This window comes from Neomonachus schauinslandi, chromosome 5 (assembly GCF_002201575.2).
Source record: "Neomonachus schauinslandi chromosome 5, ASM220157v2, whole genome shotgun sequence".
Taxonomy (NCBI): Eukaryota; Metazoa; Chordata; class Mammalia; order Carnivora; family Phocidae; genus Neomonachus; species Neomonachus schauinslandi.
In genome coordinates this window covers 116,963,113-116,986,662 of record NC_058407.1, presented here as the reverse complement: position 1 = coordinate 116,986,662, position 23,550 = coordinate 116,963,113, and the positions used below count along the sequence as shown (strand labels likewise).

The 23,550-nt window shown below is 36.3% G+C and overlaps 1 protein-coding gene across 2 annotated transcripts in view; it reads left to right on the top strand.

Moving 5' to 3' along the window:
• The first annotated feature begins 4,473 nt into the window (after positions 1-4,473).
• Positions 4,474-23,550, top strand: part of SPAG6 (sperm associated antigen 6) — a 59,815-nt gene continuing 40,738 nt past the window's right edge. The window contains exons 1-4 of one of the 2 annotated variants that reach the window (XM_021696756.2): positions 4,474-4,498; positions 4,592-4,687; positions 17,298-17,464; positions 20,925-21,108. In XM_021696756.2, the coding sequence (XP_021552431.1) occupies positions 4,474-4,498; positions 4,592-4,687; positions 17,298-17,464; positions 20,925-21,108 (472 nt within the window). Of the gene's footprint in view, positions 4,499-4,591; positions 4,688-13,769; positions 13,822-17,297; positions 17,465-20,924; positions 21,109-23,550 lie in introns of those variants that run through there. The other variant, XM_021696757.1, reaches the window with a different exon arrangement.

Here is a 23,550-nt window from a genome sequence, read left to right as displayed (position 1 = left end):
TCCCGGAGTACTGCATTCTTCTCTTCCCCTGGGGCCCCAAACACCCCCATCAACACTGAACACAGTTGCCTTTCGGGGCCAGCGCCGTCGAGCGGGGAACCCCGCGTCCACACCGCGCGGAGACCCGCCTGTGTCCAGTTTTGCGTTGCGGGCCAAGAACCTTCAGCTCCTGACTGTCGGAGCCGCGGCGTAGCTGTGGCTGGACCCGCACCTGAGGGGTGCAGGGGCCGACCTCCCAGGTCTCGGACCTGATGCAGGCGGGGTGGGCTCCAGGTGGGCTTCGTTTCCTATGTGACACTTTCCATTTTTGTCTCCTGTATCCTGCACTAATAAAAAGGTGGGGATAGGACAGTATCTGCCTTCCCTGAGACAAGTCCAGCAACACCAAGATTTTAAAGAGGTGGGGGGAATGGGTAGTGTTGAGAGGGAGTGGCTGACAGACATCTATGTCAGGGCGGTTGGAGTTTTCTATCTGGTGATGCGGGGTTTGGGTACAATTTTTAAGGAAAACTCACTTCCTTAAAAAGATATTCACATCACACACGCGCGCGCACGCACACACACACACTCACACACACCAAGCAGCAATAATTTGGTTTTTTATGCATGTCCCAGTGCCTATTTCAGACTTCTACGTTAAAAGCATCCATTTTTAGTATCAATCACTTTGTGCTATACGGTGCTTTTGGAAGCGAAATTATTCGTGTATGGAATCCTCCTAATCATGGTTTACTTTGAGAGTGGAAAAGATGAGTTCAATCTCTGCATCCATTGAATTACTGGAAAAGAAAGACATGTACAGGTGTATCCTTAGAACTTTGGGCCAGTTCAATCACTGTCATCTTAACATTTTACTGACCTTAACACTAAAACGTAAACACTTTAAAGTTTAAAATGTAAAGAATTGACTTTAAAAGGCTTGAAAAGCAAAGAATAGGACATAAGACAAATACAACCCAAGCATAGAAATGTTAATCTTCCTCTCCTGGATAGGAGTGTCCGAGTCTCTTCTGCAGCTGACAAACCTGGTGGCACAAATGGATGGTCTGCTGAGACCTAAATGCAAAATCCTGATGCTTCTCCCCAAAAGAGTGCCAAAGCAACATTTAAGAGTCATATGTTTGCTTTCATCATTATAGATAATATTTTGAGTCCACTAATTTGGTTATGGAGTGTGTAGTGTTTTTTTTTTAAATTAAAGCATGCAAATATGGAGTTGTTTCAATAATTTTAGATTTGTTTTTGGCAAAGTGATTATTGTATTCTATAACTTAAATAATAATTACATGCAATTGCCAAATGAATGCCTATTTAAATGCTAATACTATGTTTTAATTCTTTGGGGGAGGAAGGAAGGAGATTTCATATCTAGATAAAACCCAGCTAATTTCTCTCAAAAACAAGAAGCCTTTTATTATTTAAGTGATGTAGATATTCTCATTTTCTTCACCTTGGTTACCCTAAGTCCCTTGTCTTTGCTTCCAAAGCACTTATATGGCTTAGAGCAATGATAGCTCTTAAAACACGGGCAGGCTGCAGTGTATACTTGTTGAATGAATTAGTACTTTGTTTACATGTCTTTCTCCCACTAGATTTCATGTGCTAGAAGACAGGCACATTCTGTTATTAGCAAAGTGTCTGGCATACTTTGATACTTAATATGTGTTTGGCTTGATAGAGGAATATATATACACTTGATTCACCTCAACAATTTTTAAAATGTGGATGTTAATATCTAATCAGCACATATAAAGCCTTAACTTCTAAAATTCAGCTAGGAGCTGAAGAAAAAAAATACATGTATGGTAAAATTAGCAAAATTTCTTTTTGGCATATGTAAAATATATTCCCATGATAATAAGATTTTTCTGAATTCCCAAACCAGATTTTTAGAGAAGTAGAACAGGATATTTAAACTGGCTTTATAATGGTGTCTTTTAAAAGTCTAATTTTCATAAGTAAAAAATCAAATGCAAAAGTGATTTTGAAGTTACACATGATTACCTTTTTACAAAAAGAGCCAAAGCCTTCCAAACAAATCTTTCATAGAAACACATTTGCAATTTGTTCAGATAATGTTTTATCCTCAATCAAATGTATAGTTTAATAGGTCAAGTACATTGCATATCTGTATTTAAAGTTAGCTGGTACTTTAAGAACAGTAATCTTAAATGGCACTTTTAAAAAAAACCCTGAAATATCCCTTTGAACAGTTTTCTTTCTCACTACTTAACTGTTACAGTTGTATATGTGATCATGGGGCATTCAATTAGCTTTGTAAAACAGAATGGAATTTTATTTTGAAGTTAGTAAGTTGAAAAGTGGGTCAGAAAATATAGATTGGCTTTCTTGTCAGTAAAAGTAATCTGCCATATTTTATATTTGAATTGCTGATAAGATAATTCACTTATATGTATATTATAATCATTCTGTTGCATTTCTCTATTTAATTTTAAAGACTTTTTTTTCCCAAAAAAGCTAGAATAAAGAGCAAAGATCTAGCTTCTTTAATGTGTCCAATTTCAGATATAAAGGACTCCTATATTATGTTTTATAAGGAACAAATACAATTTAACCCTCAGACCTTGTTAATGATACATATTCAGAGTCTATAGTTTAAAATAGTTTCTATACCATTTGAACTTAAGTTTTTAAACTTTGTAGCATTCCATAAGTAGACTTGTATAAGTAGTATGTTTATAGGTTTAGACATCTTTTTCACTATCAAGCTCCTATCTCAACACTTTTAAAGTAGAAAATCATAGTAAAGCAATTACTAAAAATGACAGCTCTGGTAGCTTAGGAGTTTGAATTGTTTAAGGACTGAAACCAAATATGGAACCTCTTAGTTTTAAGGGGATTTTTTTTCATAATGCAACAAGGAACTGAAAACAAAATTACAATGAAGGTTTTATTTGCCACTTTAATTATTTGCCCAATCTGTTTTCCCCGGTGCCTCTAAATGGGAACATAAAAAACTTCAATTTTAAAAGACCTGTTTCCTTAGAGAAATGTGGAGATCATTGTGAAACTTATGACTTTGGAGTTAGGTAAAGGAATTGTGAGTATTACTGGCTTCTGAACTGCAGAGCAAAAGACATGCACCTGTTCCGGGGGTAACAGGGAACCTGACTGAACACACTTACTCCTCTCTTTTATTGCTGGTCCATTCCCCAACTATCTGGGGCTCCACAAAATATCAGGACTTCATCAGAGGGCTCAAGTCAGAGGGAGAGCTAAAAGATTATTATATAGGACTCACCCCAAATATGAGAACCAGCTAAGTTTGCATACTCCCTTCTATTGAAGAGCTATCAAGAGGTTTCTTTCCTGTCTTGGCACTACTCAGCAGCGGCTGTGGCTATCTATTCACTTGACACCTGGTGAAATTGTAGTTTCTGATGGAGAAACATTTAAAGTTGACACCTGTCATTGAAACATTTCGTATACAGTTTTCAGGCAAGCTAGAAACCAGTGATAGACTAAGTACTTAATTTCTGTTAAAAGACTCTGGGTAAAAATTTAAACTTATACAAGCTAGGGAAGTCTGGTTAAGATAATGTGAATCAAAACTTTCCAGGTAAAGATTCTCTCTCCCTTTCTTTTGGAAATGTCATTTAGCAACAAAATGAAGCTTAAGTTTAAAAGACAAAGACAACTGTTTAAAAATCACAAAAGTGAGGAAACAGCAAAGTTGGTAGTTAGGTAGGAGAAAGTCACGGAAGACAGGACATTTATCATATTGTTCCCCGTCCACTTTTCTCATTGAATCTCTAGGAGTGTTTATTAAATACTTTTAAAGCAGTATGCTTAAGTTATGAACATCGTTGTCTTGACCCTCCAGGAATCCTGAAACCAGAAATGTCAGGCACATGAAAGCTGGATTAAAGGGGAAAACCATTCGGCGTTAAGGTTGCATTGACAACGTATGTATCAGATTACACAATGTCATATGTGAGATGTCTCTTGACCGTCTAAGCCAAAGACGGCGCCACTGACGTAGTTCACTAGCCTCGCCGCGCTTTAACTGGCTCCCCCTCGTCGGGACCGAGTCCGCGGCGCAGTCAGGAAACTTCGCAGGTGCGGTTCGGTTTGCAAAGAACCCTAGGCTCCTGGGCGGACGCCCTGTACGCGCGGCAGGATCGTGACATCGACGGCGCACGATTCCCGCGGCGGCTTGGCGAGTGTGGCACGTCTCGGGAGCCCCTGCAGGCGGAGCTCCCCCGGGGCTGGCTGCCTTCGCCCCGCGCCCGGTGCCGCGGCCGTGACGTCACGCCCGGGACTGGCCGTTGCCGCGAGACGGTCGCGTTCCGGTTCCGGTCGGTTGCCCGGGAGACGCGGGTACACAGAGAGAAACGGCTCCCGTCGGTGGCCGAGTCGTCGCCGCGGTCGCCCCCTCGGCGTTCTCGCAGGCCGGGAGCGGCCGGGCCGCGTAGGCGCCGAGCTGGTCGCGGGCCGAGAGCTGCCGGCGCCATGAGTCAGAGGCAGGTGTTGCAAGGTAAGGCCCGGGGCCGGCGGCGCCCCGACGGGCTGGCGACGGGAGCCGCGGGGGCACCGGGGCGGCCTGCTCCACCGTGTTTCTCCTCCGCAGTGTTCGAGCAGTACCAGAAAGCCCGGACCCAGTTCGTGCAGATGGTGGCGGAGCTGGCGACCAGACCCCAAAACATCGAGACGCTGCAGAACGCAGGTGAGCCCGCACAGACCCCGCGTCGCTCAGCGCCTCTCACCCCGCTTGGCGGGTCGCTCCGCACCCCCGGCCCTGTGTCACTTGGGGCCCCTGCCTCGTCTTGCACCTCGAGTTTCTAGTCACCCCGGTGCTCAGCCCTCTGTCGCCCCTTACCTCCTTCCCCCTCACCCCGTGATCCCTGGCCCCTCGTCGGCCAGGGTCCCTGGCCTTGCCTAGTCCCACGTCCCCGGTCCCCTGCCTCAGCCTCGGCCTTACCCCGGCTCCCTGTCTCCCCGCTCCCCTGCCAGCTGAGCTTTTGGAGAAGGGCAGGGTGGAGACAGGACGGCGTCCCTAAGTTCTTCCAATCCACTGCGGAGACAGTAGAAGCATTCGTTCTCTTTAGCTGGTCTTTTTGGGTGTGAGGCCAAGAGCGTGAAGCTTCCAGATTGGTGTGAGAGGGGCCCTACGTCCCTATTTCCATCTTTATCGCAACCAGGCCAAGTGTTAAGTTGAAAGTGAAGGCCAGAAGAATTGCCTGGAAGTCATTTTACGTGAATGGGAATCTACCTTAATCAGACCCATTTTATCCGGGTGCCGTTGCTTGTCACCCTGCCTTTGATCACCTTCGACTTCCTCACACCAAAGGAATTCCAGAGCGGTTGACACATTATTTCTTGCCTTGCATTAGTGAAAGGGCAAAGATTTGCTTGAATAATTTCTAAGACATTCAAAGTAGGTAAAGTGCTAGCTTTGAGAAGTCCTTACGGCGCTGTCATTCCACCCCCTCCTCAGTCCGAAATCATGCATACTCTAGAAAGAGGAAGAGAGAGTGTGTGATTTGCTTATCAATTAACATAAACAGATGGAGAAGATAATGGTGGATTAAGGATGATTCCACTGCCATCTGAACTCAAAGTAACGTAGCATTTTATCACTACTGTGTCATAAGAAATGTTCAATTTATAGTTTGTAATCTTTAAAACTCATTCAAATTAACACAGAATTAAAAGAAATTTAAGGACATGTTGACAGGGCAAGAATGTTTAGAAATAATGTTTACTCTGGTTTCTTTGAGGAGAATTACTATTGCACCTAAATGACAATTTTTTTCTGCCACTGAGAGAGATTTTGGTGTTTATTCCTTGTATATTTCTTTGGAGGGGGTGTATTTATAGAAAGTGTATTTGATAATCATGTTTTAAAACTTTTTATTTTGAGATAATTGTAAATTTACATGAGTTGTAAGAAATAATACAGAGATCCCCTGTACCTCAAAACTGTGGCATGATATCACAACCAGGATATTGAAACTGATAAAAATCCATCCATTTTATTCAGGATTTCCCAGTTTTGCTTGTACTTACTTGTGTGTGTGTGTGTGTGTGTGTGTTTAGTTCTATACAGTTTTATCCTGTGTGTATCCATCATCACTATAGTCAAGATACACAACACTTTCATTACTGCAGGGATCACTTTTATTGTCCTTTTATAACTACACCTACCTTCCTCTTGTCCCTAGCCCTGGACAACAACTAATATATTCTCCTTTTGGAAATCTCAAGTTGATCATCTTTTGTTCTGTAGTTGTTTCATATGGATTAATTTTCTTTCTTCTGCATGTGTGTGTGTGCTTATGTGCATGGATGTATACTCCCCAAAGTACCCAGAACAGTGTTGGACACAGTGTTTCATATATACTGACAAATATAAATTTATTAGAGCATAGTACATTTTAAAAATGCACTTAATTTTTAGTTCTTCCCCACTCTCAGTCCTACTTGTCAATGGCTTTTGTGAATGGACACTTACTATTTACAAATATCTAATTTCTGAACTATAGGTAAACAGCTAAACAAACATTTTTTTAAAAGGGAAAATGAAATTATTTAAAAAATTTGATACTGTAATATAGGGGTATTAGTAACAAGATACAGAATATCACATTTTAATATAGTAGTGGCAGTTTATCTCTTCCTATAAGTGTACAATATAGAATGTACTATGGAATTTAATCAATCCAAACCATTAGGCTAAGTGATCACCAAAATATAAGGGACCTACATATGACATCTTAAATAGCCACCTATTTCCACTTACGGTCTGGCTTATGAAGGAATGGAACACAAAAGGAATATAACAATGTTTTGAAGTTGTCTGCACTTGACCAATGTTGATGGAATGCTAAATTTTTCTTTTCTTGAGGAACTTATTTTAACATAATTCATGTTATCTAGATTCAGTTTAAGCACTCCTTTAATAATTTTAAATAGATACAGCTAATGAATATTCCAGTATATTTATTCTTTTAATTAAAATAATCTGTAAGCTTTGTTATGAAACCTTAATAGCCTATAAACTATTGAAATGGTTTGTTCTTTTAAAAAAAATCAACATGGATTTAAAAATACTTTTGAATGAGCCACAATACGTATGCATCACTTATGTATTATGATCAAGTTTTTTTTTCAGCCAGGTGACTTCATTTTGATAGCATAAAATACCACTGCATTTTATTCCTGCATACCTCTGCATACCTGGGAAGGTTTTGTTTTGTTTTCTCACTTTTCTCCCCTAATGAACTGCTTAAATAAATATGTATCATGGATCCAAGATAAGGTAAAAACATTTTCTATATAGGCATCATGATAAATCAGTAATTCACTTGTTAAGAATTTTTTTAAGTCATTCACTGTGAAAGGAACCTTAAAGGTGAAAATTATCAATGGAGTTTTATTTCATTTTATATCTCTGATCTTTTTCATTGTATTTTTGATGTGCTAATAAGAATATTTTCTTTGTTACATATGCCCAAAGTAATTACTAAAGCAAACAAAGTGTTGCAAGATATCTTCTTCAGAGTATTTGGACAAAAATAAGTTTGATTTCTAGCCAAAACTCTTACTAGAAAGAACGGTGTACAATGTGTCTATAACCTAGAGTTGTTTTTTTCTTACTGAGATTTTATTCCTTCTAAATCAAATACATACAGGAAAACATTAAAAAGTTTGATGTTTGTTATAAAATCTCTTTATGCACCTTCCAACCCTGTACGTTTGAACCATTACATCTTGCAGCTATTTAAAAATGAATTTTGATACTTCCCCTCTTTGAATAATCAGTAACACATGTAACACATTGTAAATAGTAGAGATAATACATTATTACTTCTACCAGTTGTAGAATTTCAGCAAATGGCGGTGATTGTTTAGTTATAAAATGTAAGTAATATGTTTTGTGGCATATTGGACTATCAGGCTCTCTTACTTGGGTTGTTTAGAAAGTCTTTTATACTAAGCTAATATAAAAACTTATTTTTAAATTGCTCAGTTTCATAAAATGAACTTTCTGAAACAGCTATGTGAGAAAAATTGGGATAGAGTTTAAATTAATACTTTATAATATTTAACATATAACCTATAGCAAAACAATAAACATGGCTAATCACTAGTTATACACATTTTCAGAAGAGTAAGAATAGAGAAAATTGCTAACACTTTAAATATGCATCTCTGTGAAGCTAATTTGCAAATTTAGGCAATTTAATGAGTTTACATTTCAAGAAAATAATAATGATCTTAAGTTACACATGTTTGGGGCAGGGTGAAAGTGTTCAGATTAATGATTTAGCACCTCAGTTTGCTGAGAAGGAAAAGTCTGTGATAAGCATTTATGTTTAAAACATAGCCTGGTAGGTACAAGTACCATGATTTTCTTACAAAACCCACTGTTCCAAAGGATATTGAAACTGAAAAGATAATTAGTAGAGCAACTTCAAAAAAACTTAACCAATCATGCTATTTAAATTTCATGAATATAAAAGGAGTCTTGGACTTTTGAATGCCTGATAATTAAAGCACTGATCTTTTCTTAAAAGATAGGGATAGTAGTTTTTGTGTTTTGCTTGTTTTACATATGCTTAAGTGGAAAACATTTGAGGGAACTATAAAAATTCTGAACTTGTATGCACCTAATAATATGTCCTAAAAACAAGATCATTCAAAATTTTATTCTGTGTTCCAAACCCTTGTTCCTACATGGACATTTATCTGTTTTGTTACCTAAGCATTGGTACATAAGTAGAAAATAATATGGCCAGGGCTAGGATGTCCTTGTTTTCTTAGGAAAAACTGGATGATTAAAAAAGAAAAATCTAAGCTACGGATGACCCTGTAAGAGTGGGGCTTAGAAATGGCAAGTTTGTGTGGGTTATTTTTTTTTAAGATTTTATTTATTTATTTGACAGAAAGAGACACAGCAAGAGAAGGAACACAAGCAAGGGGAGTGAGAGAGGGAGAAAATGTGACAATTTAATGTTTTTGAAAAGTTATTTAAGTATTTCATAACTCCTCTTCACATTTCAATGTTTTCTCATGGCTTTTGCTCCTCTGACTAGAACCTTTTCTTGTACTTCTTTGTCTAATTAATTTCTACTCATTCTTTATGGTTCTGTTTAGATGTTGATTCCTCAGGGAAACCTTCCTTGAACCCTGTCAGTAAGTTAAGTCTCTTGATTTATGCTTTCCTTGCTCCTGATATTTCTCTTTCATGATACTCATTACAATTGCAATGATTTAGTTTCTGTTTTCTCCACAAACTGTAAATTCCATGCCTAGCATAATGCTTAGTATAGAGCAGATGTTCAACGTATTTAAATAGAATGAAAGGAGTAATTATTATTATTATTTTTAAGATTTAATTTTTAAAAGTAATCTCTGTCCCCAACATGGGGCTCAAACTCACAACCCTGAGATCAAAAGTCACATGCTCAACTGAATGAGCCAGCCAGGTGCCCCAGGAGTAATTGTTTTTCTAAGTGTTTTCACATCATCTCTTAAAAAATTAGGTTATTATAACAGCTCAGATAGGTGGAATAGGTATCTTCTTAATTAAGCCCCAAAAAGGTTGGATAAATGCCCTTATCACAGAGTTAGTCCCGGACAAACTGGGACTAGAAGATGTTTAATTGCTGCCTGACATTGCACTCTTTCTGTGTTACCTTGTAGGTATTAGTAAGCTATTTCTAGATGGTTCTAGGAATTCCTAATAAACCTTAATGTTAACTATTAAAACAAGTCATCTGTTTAGGCCTTTGGGTACCAAAGGCTATCCAGTAATTGTGTGTAATTAGCTTTTGAGATCTCCTTGAGGACCATTATGGGAGCTTGAGTGGAGGCCAGATGCAGAGAACAAACTTTAATTGATAAGTATCTAGAGGTTTGAGGGAGTGGGAGTTGTATTTAGGGCTTACACTGGACTTAGAACTCTAGAGGACCTTCAGCTTCCTCTGACTTCTAAGGAAAGCCTTATCAAGCCAGGAACTCTTTAAAAGCACCCCGGGAAAAGTGTGTAATCCACTGGAAGTTGCAAACCGAGATAATACTTCAGAGTTGTTGGACTGAGTCCCTGCTGGGATCAGGGAGAGTGCAGTGGAGATTTCGGAGACTTCGTCAGAGCCCAAGGTAGTCAGCTACCCTGTGTCCGCTCTCTTTTTGAGAACATGGGGGGTAGAGCACAATGAAGAGGCAGGCACTTGATATTTGTTGGTTGATTATATTTAATACTTCCCTTTGTTTTTTACTTAATCATGCTTTGTGTGAAGGATTTTTACTCCACATTCATTGGGGTCAGAACTTTGGGATTTCTATTGAGTAGATGTACTGGCCCTAGGGGAAATCCAGGGCCACCCTTGAGAAAAAAATTTGGTCTTGCCTTGTAGTGGGTGGGATGGCCCCTCTGAACATGTCAGACTTCCCTAATTTCAAAGTGACATAATGGTTTTGCCACATGCCCCATGCTTTTTGTCATAGGGTGGCTCAATTTTAAATTTATTTTTTATTCAAGTTCTATTATAAATCCAGGTGAAAACAAGTGATACTTGTGCTGTGTGTATGTGTGCATGTGTCTTCAGAGGAAATGATTTCTATCCACTTTTTCTGTATATTCTATTTCTGTGTCATTAGAATCACTATTAAGTTAAATACATAGACTAGCTTACATTAGTTTTCCATTGAAATATCTTTGTGGAATTAGTCTAATAATATGCCTTTTTTTGAGGGCTTATTAAAAAATAAATTTCCTCATAGTTTCTTTAAATCTATCATTGAAGACATTGTCCATTTTGATGTTAAATATTTTTCATGTAAAGATACACTCTTTTATTCAACCAATTTTTATTATTATGTGTCAAGCTAGGCCTACATATGAAATTTCAGGAAAAAAATTTGTTCCTGCTTTATTTCACAAAGTGGTTCCCTTTTTACTTTGGTTCCAGGACACTCAGTGATATGTTTAGAGTTCAGAGTTGCAGCAGCTATTCTTAACCTATATTTTTATAAAATTATCAGTTCTCATCTCTCTACTACATGGCTCTTTTTTTTTTTTAAGATTTTATTTATTTATTTGACAGAGAGAGAGAGATAGCAGATAGCGAGAGCAGGAACACAAGCAGGGGGAGTGGGAGAGGGAGAAGCAGGGAGCCTGATGCGGGGCTCAATCCCAGGACCCTGGGATCATGACCTGACCCAAGCCAAAGGCAGACACTTAACAGACTGAGCCACCCAGGCGCTCCTACTACATGGTTATCTTTGTATATATATCTTTTAGAGAAGACTTTCTCAAAAATTTTAGAGTAAGTAGAGTATAAATAAAATAAAACATTTTATTTGAAGAAAGAATTTGAACTGATTACCTTCCAAAAGTGACCTCTTCAAATATTACCCATGAAACCTCTTGGAGCAGACAATCCTTTTATAATTGTCCTATTTATTCTCTACTTACCCCATTCATGAACATTCCAATTTTCTGCAGGCAGGTGAGTATTATAGGTACAAATCGTAAAAGAGAAAACACATTTTTAAATGTGTTTAAGTCAGTTTAAATGACTCATATACCTAAAAAAACTATGAACATACCCATTTTGTTATTTTTTATTTTTAAAAAGTTTCTAAAAATCACTTTATTGAGATATAACTCACATACCATATCTTTCACTCATTTAAGTGTAAAATTCAGTGGTTTTTGGTACATTGAAAATTTTTTGATTTAAGTAATTTCTACACCCACCATGGGGCTTGAACTCATGACCCTGAGATTAAGAGTCGCAGGCTCTTTTGGTTGAGCCCACCAGGCACCCCAATACATTGTTAATTTCATAAAATTGTGGTAAAATATAACAAAATTTGCCATTTTAGCCATTTGTAAGTGTGTAATTCAGTGGTATTAATGACATTCCTAATGTTATGCAACCATCACCACTATTTCCAAAACTTTTTAAAAGTCACCCCAAACAGAAGCTCATTTTGTTTTTTTTAACTAAAATTTGCCTAAAAAGAGAAAATTGCACATTAAATTTCACAGTTTGTTCATTCATCATTCAAAATTTATTGAGTGTCCAAGGGCCAGATTCATGCTTAGATGCTGATCATGCAAAAATAGAAGGCATAGACGATGCCCTTAAGGAGCTTATTTGCTAAAGGAGAGATATATGAATATTGTTTGATACGTGTCCATTACATAGACATATGGAGCACACATGAAGGGTACCTAACTCAAGCTTTGGAGGGGTACTTTCATGGAAGACTTCTAGAAGGAGGTATTATCTGGCTGAATTTCTTAGGAGTTAGCCAAATGAAGAAGGGGGAGAGGAAAACTGTAATAATGTGAATATTATGTGCAAAGGCACAGAAGCAAGAGGAAAGGTAGTGCTTGATAGAAAAGGCGAATGTTTAGATATGGCAGGAGCCTCTTGAGGTAATAGAGCTACAGAGAGGCAAGGCAGTGGCTGGAGAGGAAAACAGGCCTACCTCTGAAGGACCTCATCTGAAGTTTGGATTTATCCTGGAATTGATGGAAAGCCACTGAAAAGCTTTCATCAGAGAAATGAAGGGATCCATTTTGTGTTTTTGAGAGATGATTTTCACAGCAGTGTGGAGAACTGATTGGAGGGAACTAAAACAGGATCAGGAAGACCATGTGGCCATTTTTGTTATAGCTGTCATGCTGCATAACAGATCTGTAGGATTTGTGACTTAGTAGAAGGGGAGGGGCAGGTGAGGAGAGAGGGGAGTTCAGGGTGACTCACAGTCTTCTGGTTGCCAGCAGAGGAAAATGGTGACTTCATTCACTAATAGTGTTGAAGTTGTAGTGTCTGGGATATCTATGTGCCAGTGACTAAAGTGAACAGTTTGGATATGTAGGGCTCTGGAGCTCACGAGAGTGATATTGGCTTGGAAAGAGAGGTTTGGATGTGTGGAATTAACATGTTCATTTGAAAACTGTATTAAAGGCCCATCTTATATTTCTTCATGTAATTATAAACACGTAAGTTCCAATCATTTTATCTAAAATATCATGTAAACTGAACTTGCCATAACTTTTGTGATCTGTGTACTTAATTCAAATCTCACATATAGACGGTGGTGGCTATGACCTAAGCCAAGAGTCAGACAGTTGCACTGGAAGAATGAATGAAATTTCAGTTTAATGCAGTAATCATGGAAGAGAGCTACAGTAATGTTAATGGTAGAATTAAGTGAATTCAACAGATTATACCCTTTATTATGCATTTGAAACCTGGCACATATAGGCTAGTTTTCATTGGCAAATGGGCTATGATTGATATTGGGGAGGGAGAAACAGGAGAGCATAGATGCTAGAGTTATAAAATTCTTTCTACCTCATAGGATTGTAATGAGGATTGATGGGTTAATATTTGTAAATTTCTTAAGGGAGTCCCTGGCACATGATAAATGCTATGTAAGTGTAAGATCAGCCAAGAAATACCTACTGTGGTATTACTATGGAACTAGAACAAGAAAAACAGAAAAGAAACTCAGAGCTATAAAGTTGGGAGGGGAGAGATTGTAAAGATTTATCTAGAAGTTTCAGAAAGACTTTCACACCATTTGATCAGTTTTTATAGAGGAAACAATTGTGTTATAGATATTAGAGTATAATATGTGAATTATTATTTTAAATATTAGTACCTGTGGGCTCCTTCAGTAGAGACCTTACTGAGGTCATTAGCTGTCACTAGAGACCTTGCTTATCCGCTATTGTAGTAGCCACTATTTAAAGTGCTGTAATTTATGGACTCTAAATTTTCATGCATTCATTCACCAAGGATCAGACACCATGGATACCTAATGGACAGGCAGGTAAGGAAAAATTTCTTTTTATGTTATATATGCTTCTTTTCTCCTTTCTCCCACCCTTGCTCCCTTGTGTGTTATCTTCCTTCCTTCCTTCCTTCATTCCTCTTGTATCGTTATCTGTATTTTTAGGACAGACTTGTAATTAGAATAACAAGGTCTCCATGCTTAATCTGTGTAAGAGATAAAAAAACATGTCCCTGGGGACTGATAATTATGAAGCACTTAGAGGCAATTCAAGGACTAGACATTTGGGCAATATTTTCTCTAATAAAGATGACCTTATTCAAACAAAGATATATTTTTTAAAAGATTTATTTATTTGAGAGAGAGAGAGAGAGAGCTTGAGCAGGGGGAGGGTCAGAGGGGTGGGGGAAGAAGCCGACTCCCTGCTGAGCATGGAGCCTGACACATCAGAGTCAGAGGCTTAACTGAGTGAGCCACCCAGGTGCCCCCAAACAAAGATATATTGAACTGAAACTTTAGCTTTTACTTTTATAGGTTCAGAGGTGTTAAATTTTTCAAAAGTCTTATTGTGCTACTGTCTGAACTAACGAATGTAGGAAAAGAATGATAGAGGAGGGGCATCTGCATAGAGGCCTAACTTTGATATTAAATACAGGGATAGAGGGAAAGGAATGGTGTGTCATTGATCTTATTTTTCCTAGGCCAGATGTGTAGAAAAATGGAGGAGAAAATATATAAAGCAAAAAATTCCTTTGAATATATGGACAGGTGAAATACCTGTAGGGGGGTAAAATATTTTACTGCTAAAACTGCAAATTGAAATTTTCCAAAATTGGGAGACTTATGGTATATTAGCTAAATACTGTAACTAATAATAAACACTTATAACTAAATTAAACATTATAGACTCAGATAGATGAATTCATTCTTCAACTTCTTAACACAGAAGTTCAAAGTTTTTGAGATTGAATTCAAAATACCAGGATGAATAACCCAGAATAGATTGATTTTCCAATTATATTTCAAAAGACAATAAGCCACTGCCTTCACACACACATATATAAATATATCAAATGAGGGGAAAAAAAGGAAATACCAGAATCATCAGGAAAAAGTAACATGAAACATAATTGTAATTCTTTTAAAACTATTTGAAGCATACTTATTATACTTTATATTTTTTGACCTTGTTAATGTATTTATTATGAAACTTCAAATATATGTTAACAAATTTAGCTCTTGTTTTTTAGAGTATTGACTTATTTTACTTAAAATCATGCATATTTGTTATAAAAAATCAAGTTATATTCAACAATAGCCAAAACCAACCCAATTTAAAAGTAGGCGGAGGACTTGAATAGACATTTCAACAAAGAACATGTACAAATGGCCAATATAGGCACATAAAAAGACATTCACTGACATAAGCGCTAGGGAAATGAAAATCAAAACCACAATGAGATACTACTTCACACCTATTAGGGTGGCCATTATTAAAATTAAAAAACAAAAAACAAAAAATAACAAGTGTTGGTTAGGATGTGGAGAAATTTGAATCCTTGTACTTTGCTGGTAGGAATGTAAAATGGCGCAGCTTTTGTGGAAAACAATTCCGCAGTTCCTAGATAGTGGTGATAATTACACTAAATTGTACACTAAAAAATGGTTAAAATGGTAATTTTTATGTTACGTGTATTTTACCACAATTGAAAAACTAAAAAAAGAAATCAGGTAATAAAGCAACTACAAAGAAGAGATCAACAAATTGTTCTAAATCCAACTTTCTAGGAAGAACCCATGTTAACATTTGGTAGTCATTCTAATACCTTATTCTGCACTTTAAACTTTTTGTTGTGAGGTATTTCAGAAATTATCACACTATAAAAAGTATAGATAGTAATATTAGCAACACTTATGAGTATAGAGATGTTGATTTGCTGAATGTGAGCTATGACCTAGGTGTGAGTAGAAGTGCCGTGTGCCTGCAAATTTAACCAGCCTGAGTGGGATTCAAACTTGCAACTGTGGTCTTATGTAAGATGATCTCATCAAACCACCCTAGCCATAAAAATGATCACTAAATAAAACTGGAAACGGTGAAAAGCCACGGGTCACATCATTACATGTATCTGTGATAAGCATCATTATTCTCTGCTTATGTTATTGGTAGTACTGTTTATCTTAATTTGTTCTAATCCTAAGTATTATTATAAATATTTTCCTTTTATTCTATATCAAATGTTTCTGGATATAACATTATAAAAGAATATTGATAATATTTGCTTTTCTAGATCACTGTGGTATGTTTTTAAAGAAGAGATGTAATAACATCTAGTTGAATAGCCTGCTGCAAATTAAGTAAAGTTTAGAAAGTCAAGGGGCGTTTTGTTCCAGTTTGAACTCTGTCATTACCTTTCTTGTAACCTTAGACTAAAACAGCATCATTAAAGCCCAAATAGCAGTTGACTATTTTGGGTATTTTATAATAAGGCAAAGGTACTATAAAGAGTTGGAATAGCCAAATGACTAAAATGTAATTATTTTTTATCTCCCTTTCCCCACCTCCTCAACTTTCAATATGTATTATTTATTTAGCAATTTTAATGAGGAAAGTCTGAATTTCTAACCATGCTCCATCATTTATTAGTTTTGTGATGATTTCTTAACCTTTCTCAGCCTCCATTTCCTCATCTGTAAAATATACGTAATAATAGGGCCAACTTCATAGGTTTGTTATGACAGCTCAGTGAATTAATATGGAAAACAAGTCCTTAAAAAAACATGTGCATATAATAAGTGCTGGATAAATATAAGCTAACTTTTACTATTGTTGCTGTGATGATGATATACCCCTACTATGTATTCAACCCTAGAGTGAATATTATGAGAGCTAGTAATACAAAATACTTATCTCAAAGAATTTGTTTCTTTGGAATACTATCAGAAATCTGAATTTGCATCCCTTCATGAATGTGAGGCCCTAGCCAGTTGAAATCACAGTAAAGATCCAACAGTTGGAATCAGAGGGAAAAAAAAAAAAAAAACCCAAACAAAACAAATGGAAGATCCATAGAGATGAAAGGACCTGAACTGAGCCCTGAAAGATAGGAGTTGCAAAGGCTGGGGGAAACCTATTCCCCACAGCCCCCCTCTACCCCTTACCATGTGCTAGGTAGGCATTAAACTACATGCTCCACAATCTTTCTCTGCATTCCTCATGACAGCCCTATCAGGTCACATAACTACTATTTGCCAAATCAGGGATTTAAACTCTTAACCTAAGTCCAAAGCCTTTCTTGTCATGCTTTGCTCCTGCTTTGATAATTACAGGTTGTATCATTCTTTGTCTTGGCCAGTTAGATGCTTCTAAATATACCACTAGTTTTTAGTGGATAATTTTTTTTTGTTTTTACCGATTTTTTCCTACAATTTTCTTATCTACATATATGCTGAATTGTATATTTGCTTTTTCATTTAAATTTTGCTGACTTCTGTTCTTTCATAACTAAACTCAGGTGTAATGTCTTTGCTGAGGCCTCTTCTTCTGGATGTGGTCCCAACAATTCAACAGACTGCTGCATTGGCTCTTGGGAGACTGGCTAATTATAATGATGAACTAGCAGAAGCAGTGGTGAAGGGTGACATTCTTCCACAGCTTGTTTATTCATTGGCAGAACAGAATGTAAGATTTTTAAAAAATTAGTTATGTTTTTTTTGTCTTGTTTTAGATTTTTAAAAATCTGCTTAGTTTGGGTACAGTTGTAAGCTTATAGGCTTTAGAATTTTAGGATGTTAATACAACCTTTAATTCTTTAAACTTCACATAATAATACCTTTAGGATATTTTACTTTGGGAGTGATAGGCAGCTTTTTTCCATTACTGTTAATATAAGAAAAAAGATGACACAATTTTTAATGGGATTATATATAAAGCAGTATTTCTGTATATGAGAGTCTTAAACCTGTGGGATCAGTCTTTGAGAGCTGTATGGAGACTTAGGCAAATAAAAAGTTGTTTTCCGCAATCCTTATATGCAGGTGAAATCTGGTTAGTGGAAACTGTAAGAGACAGCTTGGAAGCAAGTGGGAGAGAAGCATACAAAAGGAAGGAGAATACATGTAATAGAAGGTTTGATAAAGCATTTTATACCAAGTATGTAAACATGTCAGTCCTTTTAAGGGTCATCTAAGAGTGCCCCAATTGTTTCCCCCTCCTGTCTGGTTCTACTCTCTGTTTCTGTACAGTATCACCTAACAATAGTTAAGGACCTCCCTGTAGATAGGGTCTTGGTCTGTTTATTCCATTCTGTTAGTTTATCATAACCTAAGGATATATGTTTCTTGACATATTTTTAAGATTAAATTCCTACTTGTGTAACCAAATGACAAACGATCCAATTTAAAAATGGGCAAAAGACTTGAATAGACATCTATACACATACTAAGAAGATATACACATGGCCAATGAAGATGAAAAGATGTTCAACAGCATAAGCCATTAGGAAATGCAAATCAGAACCACAGCAAGATATCACTTAACCTACTAGGATGCCATGATAAAAAAAAAAAAAAAGAAAGGAAAAGAAAAAAATAACAAGTGTTAGTGAAGATTTGGAGAAATTGGAGCCCTCATACATTGCTGATAGGAGTGTAAAATGGTGCAGCTGCTATAGAAAACAGTCTGGCAGTCAAGTTAAATATAATTACCACATGACCCAGCAATTCTACTCCTAGTTAGATTTCCAAAAAAAATTGAAAACAAGTGTTCAAACAAAACTTGTACACAAATGTTTATAGCAGCATTATTCACTATAACAAAATAATGACTGGATAAACAATATGTTGGACATCCATATAATGGAATATTATCAGTCATAAAAAGGGATGAAGTGCTGACACATGCTACAACATGGATAAACCTTGAAAACGTTACGCTAAAAAAAGAAGCCAGATACAAAAGGCAACATGTTATATGATTCCACTTACAGGAAATGTCCAGAATATGCAAATCCATAGAGACAGAAGCAGATTAGTGGTTGCCAGGGGCTGGAGGCAGAGGGGAACGAAGAGTGACTCCTTAACATGTATGAGGTTTCTTGTTGGGCTGCTGAGAATATTCTGGAACTGGATGGTGATGTTTGTACAACACCATGAATGTGCTAAATGCCACTGAGTTGTATACTTTAAAATGGGTAAAATAGTAAATATGTGTATTTTACCAGAATAAAAAAAATAAATCCTAATTGTTTAAAATTTTGCTTTATTTTTATAGATTGGAGAGTCATTTACTGACTGTCTTATCTCTATGAGGAATCTCAGAAATTTTATTTTTCTTGCAGGTGTTCCTTCTATAGTCAAATACTGTTAGACTTTGTTCTTCCTGGACTCTTAACTCCTTTTTTCAAGGGCAGGGTCTGTGTTCTGGTATCCCACAAAGAAGGTTCTCAATAGATCTAAATGTGAATGAGTGTCCATTAGTTGTAAAGAGACAAAAAAGTGCTAGGGCAGAAGTGAGGAGAAAGTGAGAATGTGAGGCAGGATTCCCAGGCTTCTGTGTCCTTCACCAACAGTCCTTTAACTCATTTCTCACAGGATTTAATGTCTTCTTTATGAGGTACAAAGTCCCTGGCATGGACTTTTTTTTTTTTTTTTTAAGGCAATTCTTTTGGTGAAGAATGGGAGAGAAGAGAGAGGAATTTGGAAAAGCGGAAATTAGGAGAAAAGGGAAATGAGATCAGAAGGTGTGAATTATAGGCACTGTAGTTAGCAGTGACTATCAATGGCCAGTAAATTGTGAATTTGAAAATTCTGCCATATAAAAAGTTACCTTAGCTTAAGGTGATAACAGGAAATGTATCACCATTATTTTTCCATGATTATAAGAAAATAATGGAAAGCTACTTTAAAACTCTAAATTTTATAGTAAGTTAGTAGATATTTGGTTACTGACATAAAATTAACCTTTATAACAAATATTTTAATATCTATATATGTTAACATTTAAGAAACTAAAGAAATACATCAAATCAAAACATCATTATTAACACAGCATATTTCTTATATCATCAACATATACCAATTTTTGAGATATAATATGTTAAAATATACTTGATGTATTTTTCCCCTCTCCTATAATTTTTGTTGTATCTTTATCTTTTGGCCAAAGTAAATAACATGCTTTCAAAACAGGTGCTGTAGTCACCTAGTCACTTTTAGTCATCAGTGTAAAGAAATAAAAACTTGGAATCTACAATAGGGGGTTAATTGGATTCTATTAATAAAAGACAGAGACCATTACTGGTGTCATTATACTAACCTTGAAACAACAGTGAATGTTATAGCCAAATACTTTCTATACATTTAATTTTTTTTAGGTATATGAAGAAAAACATGTTAGTCTTGTGTTTCAGTTTTATTATTTCTCAATCTGATAAAATTTTATATAGAAATTTTTATAAATATGAAGCATTACTTAAAATTCACCTAACAGTAAGTCATTTGTATTTATTGTTTTAAAAAGCATTTCTAAGAGGGGATAAATAATACATCTCCTTGTTTGGTTAGTTTATTTACCAGGAAAGGTTTTAAAATGTATCATGAGTGTTTCGCCTTTATGCTTATCCAACAATTGGTAGTGCATCTTGAAACATGGTTGTTATTTCAGGATAACTTGGGACACCAAAAGATTAGTTGAGGTCATGAAAAGCCTACCATGCTTAGAAACTGAGGGCAAGTAAAGGAAATGAATTTGTCAGTGGACAGTGTTGTTGCACATGCTAACAATCTAAGAGTTCCCATGGGTGAAACAAATACTTTTCAGTGTGATGCAGATACAGAAAATCTCATTATTTTATGAATTGGTAGGAAATACAATGTTTATATTTTTTATAGAGTTTCCAAATGAATATTTCAGAATAAAACATTTGAAATGTAATTAAGACTTACATTATTTCAGTTTGGTTACTGAACAAAAGCAATAGGGGAACATCAAAAAATGATTTTGCAGGATGTTTTTCATCTTTGGATTTGAAAGCTGTTGAGCTTTATATTAACGTCATTTTTATGTTGGTTTTGGTCTGTTTTAACTTTTGGTTTTATAAGTGCTTAATTCACTTTGAGTTTTATCTATTTTATCATTGTAGCGTTTTTACAAGAAAGCAGCTGCCTTTGTGTTACGAGCAGTTGGTAAACATTCTCCTCAACTAGCTCAGGCAATAGTTGACTGTGGAGCACTGGATACACTGGTGATATGCTTGGAAGATTTTGACCCTGGAGTCAAGGAGGCTGCAGCTTGGGCACTTGGGTATATTGCAAGACATAATGCAGGTAATGGAGCATATCTGAAAACAGGATTATTAAAATTTAGATTTATTAGGTAAATCTGGTTTTGCTTAGTGAACTATAGATGCAGTTTTAATGATGTTTCCATACATTATGGGAGATAGGTTTTGAATGATGGCCAAGTTATTTGGATCACAAATTCACAAAAACCTACACATTTCAGTCTTGGGAGAAGATATTTGCAAATGACATATCTAATAAAGGGTTAGTATCCCAAATCTATAAGGAACTTATCAAACTTACCACCCCAAAAAACAATCCAGTTAAGAAATGGGCAGAAGACATGAATAGACATTTTTCCAAAGAAGATATCCAGATGACTAACAGACACATGAAAAGATACTCAACATCACTCATCATCAGGGAAATACAAATCAAAACCACGATGAGAGATCAGATATCTCAGATATCTTAATATCAGAATGGCTAAAATTAACAACACAGGAAACAACAGATGTTGGTGAGGATGTGGAGAAAGGGGAACCCTCTTACAGTGTTGGTGGGAATGCAAGCTGGTGCAGCCACTGTGGAAAACAGTATGGAGGGTCCTCAAGAAGTTAAAAATAGAGCTACCCTATAACCCAGCAATTTCACTACTAAGTATTTACCCAAAGGATACAAAAATACTGATTTGAAGGGGCACATGTACCCCAGTGTTTATAGCAGCATTATTAACAATAGCCAAATTATGGAAAGAGCCCAAATATCCATCAACTGATGAATGGATAAAGAAGATTTGGTATATTGCTGGAGGAGAGGTGGGTGGGGGCAAGGGGTAACTGGGCAATGGGCATTAAGGAGGGCACTTAATGTAATGAGCACTAGGTATTATATACAACTGATGAATCACTAAATTTTACCCCTGAAACTAATAATACACTATATGTTAACTAACTTGAATTTAAATAAAATCTATAAATAAATAAAATAAAATACAAATCTATTAATATATATTATATACATATATAATACATACATATATAATGGAATATTACTCAGCCATCAAAAAGAATGAAGAAATTTTGCCATTTGTAATGATGTGGATGGAGCTAGAGAGTATTATGCTAAGCAAAATAAGTCATTCAGAGAAAAACAAATACCATATGATTTCACTTATATGTAGAATTTAAGGAACAAAACATAAATATAGAGGAAGGGGAAAAAAAAAGAGGGAAGGAAGCAAACTATAAGAGACTCTTAACTATAGAGAACAGAGGGTTGCTGGAGGGGAGGTGGACGGGGGATGGACTAAATGGATGATGGGTATTAAGGAGGGTACTCTTTGTGATTAGCACTGGGTGTTACATGTAAATGATGAATCACTAAATTCTACTCCTGAAACCAGTATTACACTATACGTTAACTAAAATTTAAATAAAAATTTGAAAAGAAAAAAAAAAAACCTGTACATTTCAGTCCTTTTTCTAGTTAGTAGAAGAGAAATTTGAAGATAGAAAGAGATGGTAGTGGGGAATGAGGAAAGTGAGATACTGATGGATTCTCAAAGATGTTGGTAAATTGGTTCAGTGAAAAAATTTTAGTTTTTCACGCTTCAGGGGATATTGGATCTTTACTTTCTCTCATGATAGGGGTATTCTAAACCAAGCAGGAGACATAACGCATGAATGAATAATGTTGAAGAGATATGGACATGATAACTTTCTAGAATATATTTGTATTGAGCCCATATTGGGCAAGAGGGAGGGGAAAGAGTAGCACCTCCTCTTATAAACTGACAGCTCAATGAATTCATCAAGAAGGACATGGACCTCTTGTGTGAAGTTTGTGCTGACACACCTGATTGGTAAAGAATATAGAGGGAACAAAATTGCCCCCACCACTTTACAGAAGTTGCTAAATAATCCGAACAAATAATACAACAAGAAAATACAGTTTTAAAACAAACTATGTAAAAATGATCAACTTTGCTAGTAATCAAAGAACTGCATATTAAAACATCAGTGAAAATGTCTTTCCCCACTTATTATTATTTAGGGGGAAAAAAGAGTAAAGCGGAAATATAGCCAAATGGTTAAGAGCACTGTGACATTAGACAGGATCTGAGTTTGAGTCCAAGTTCTACCATTTAGTTTCTGTATAACCTTGGACATGGCTTTTAAACTTCCTGAACCTTAACTTCCTCATCTGCAAAAGATGGTACCTAAAAGTAGGTGTTTCAGAGATTTATTGTGAGCACAATGAGATAATATATGCAAAGCACGTAGACAAGTACTTGGCATATGGTGAATATTCAATAAATACAAGATATTAGTATTAATACTGAAGGTTGGAGAGGACATGATGTTTTTGGCCGTTGGTGGGGGCACTACAAATTGTTTAAACTTGTGGTAAGCAGTTTGGCAAAACTAATCTAAGTCATGAAAGAATTCATGGTTACTCTAAAAAACCTGCTTTGGGAATTCATCC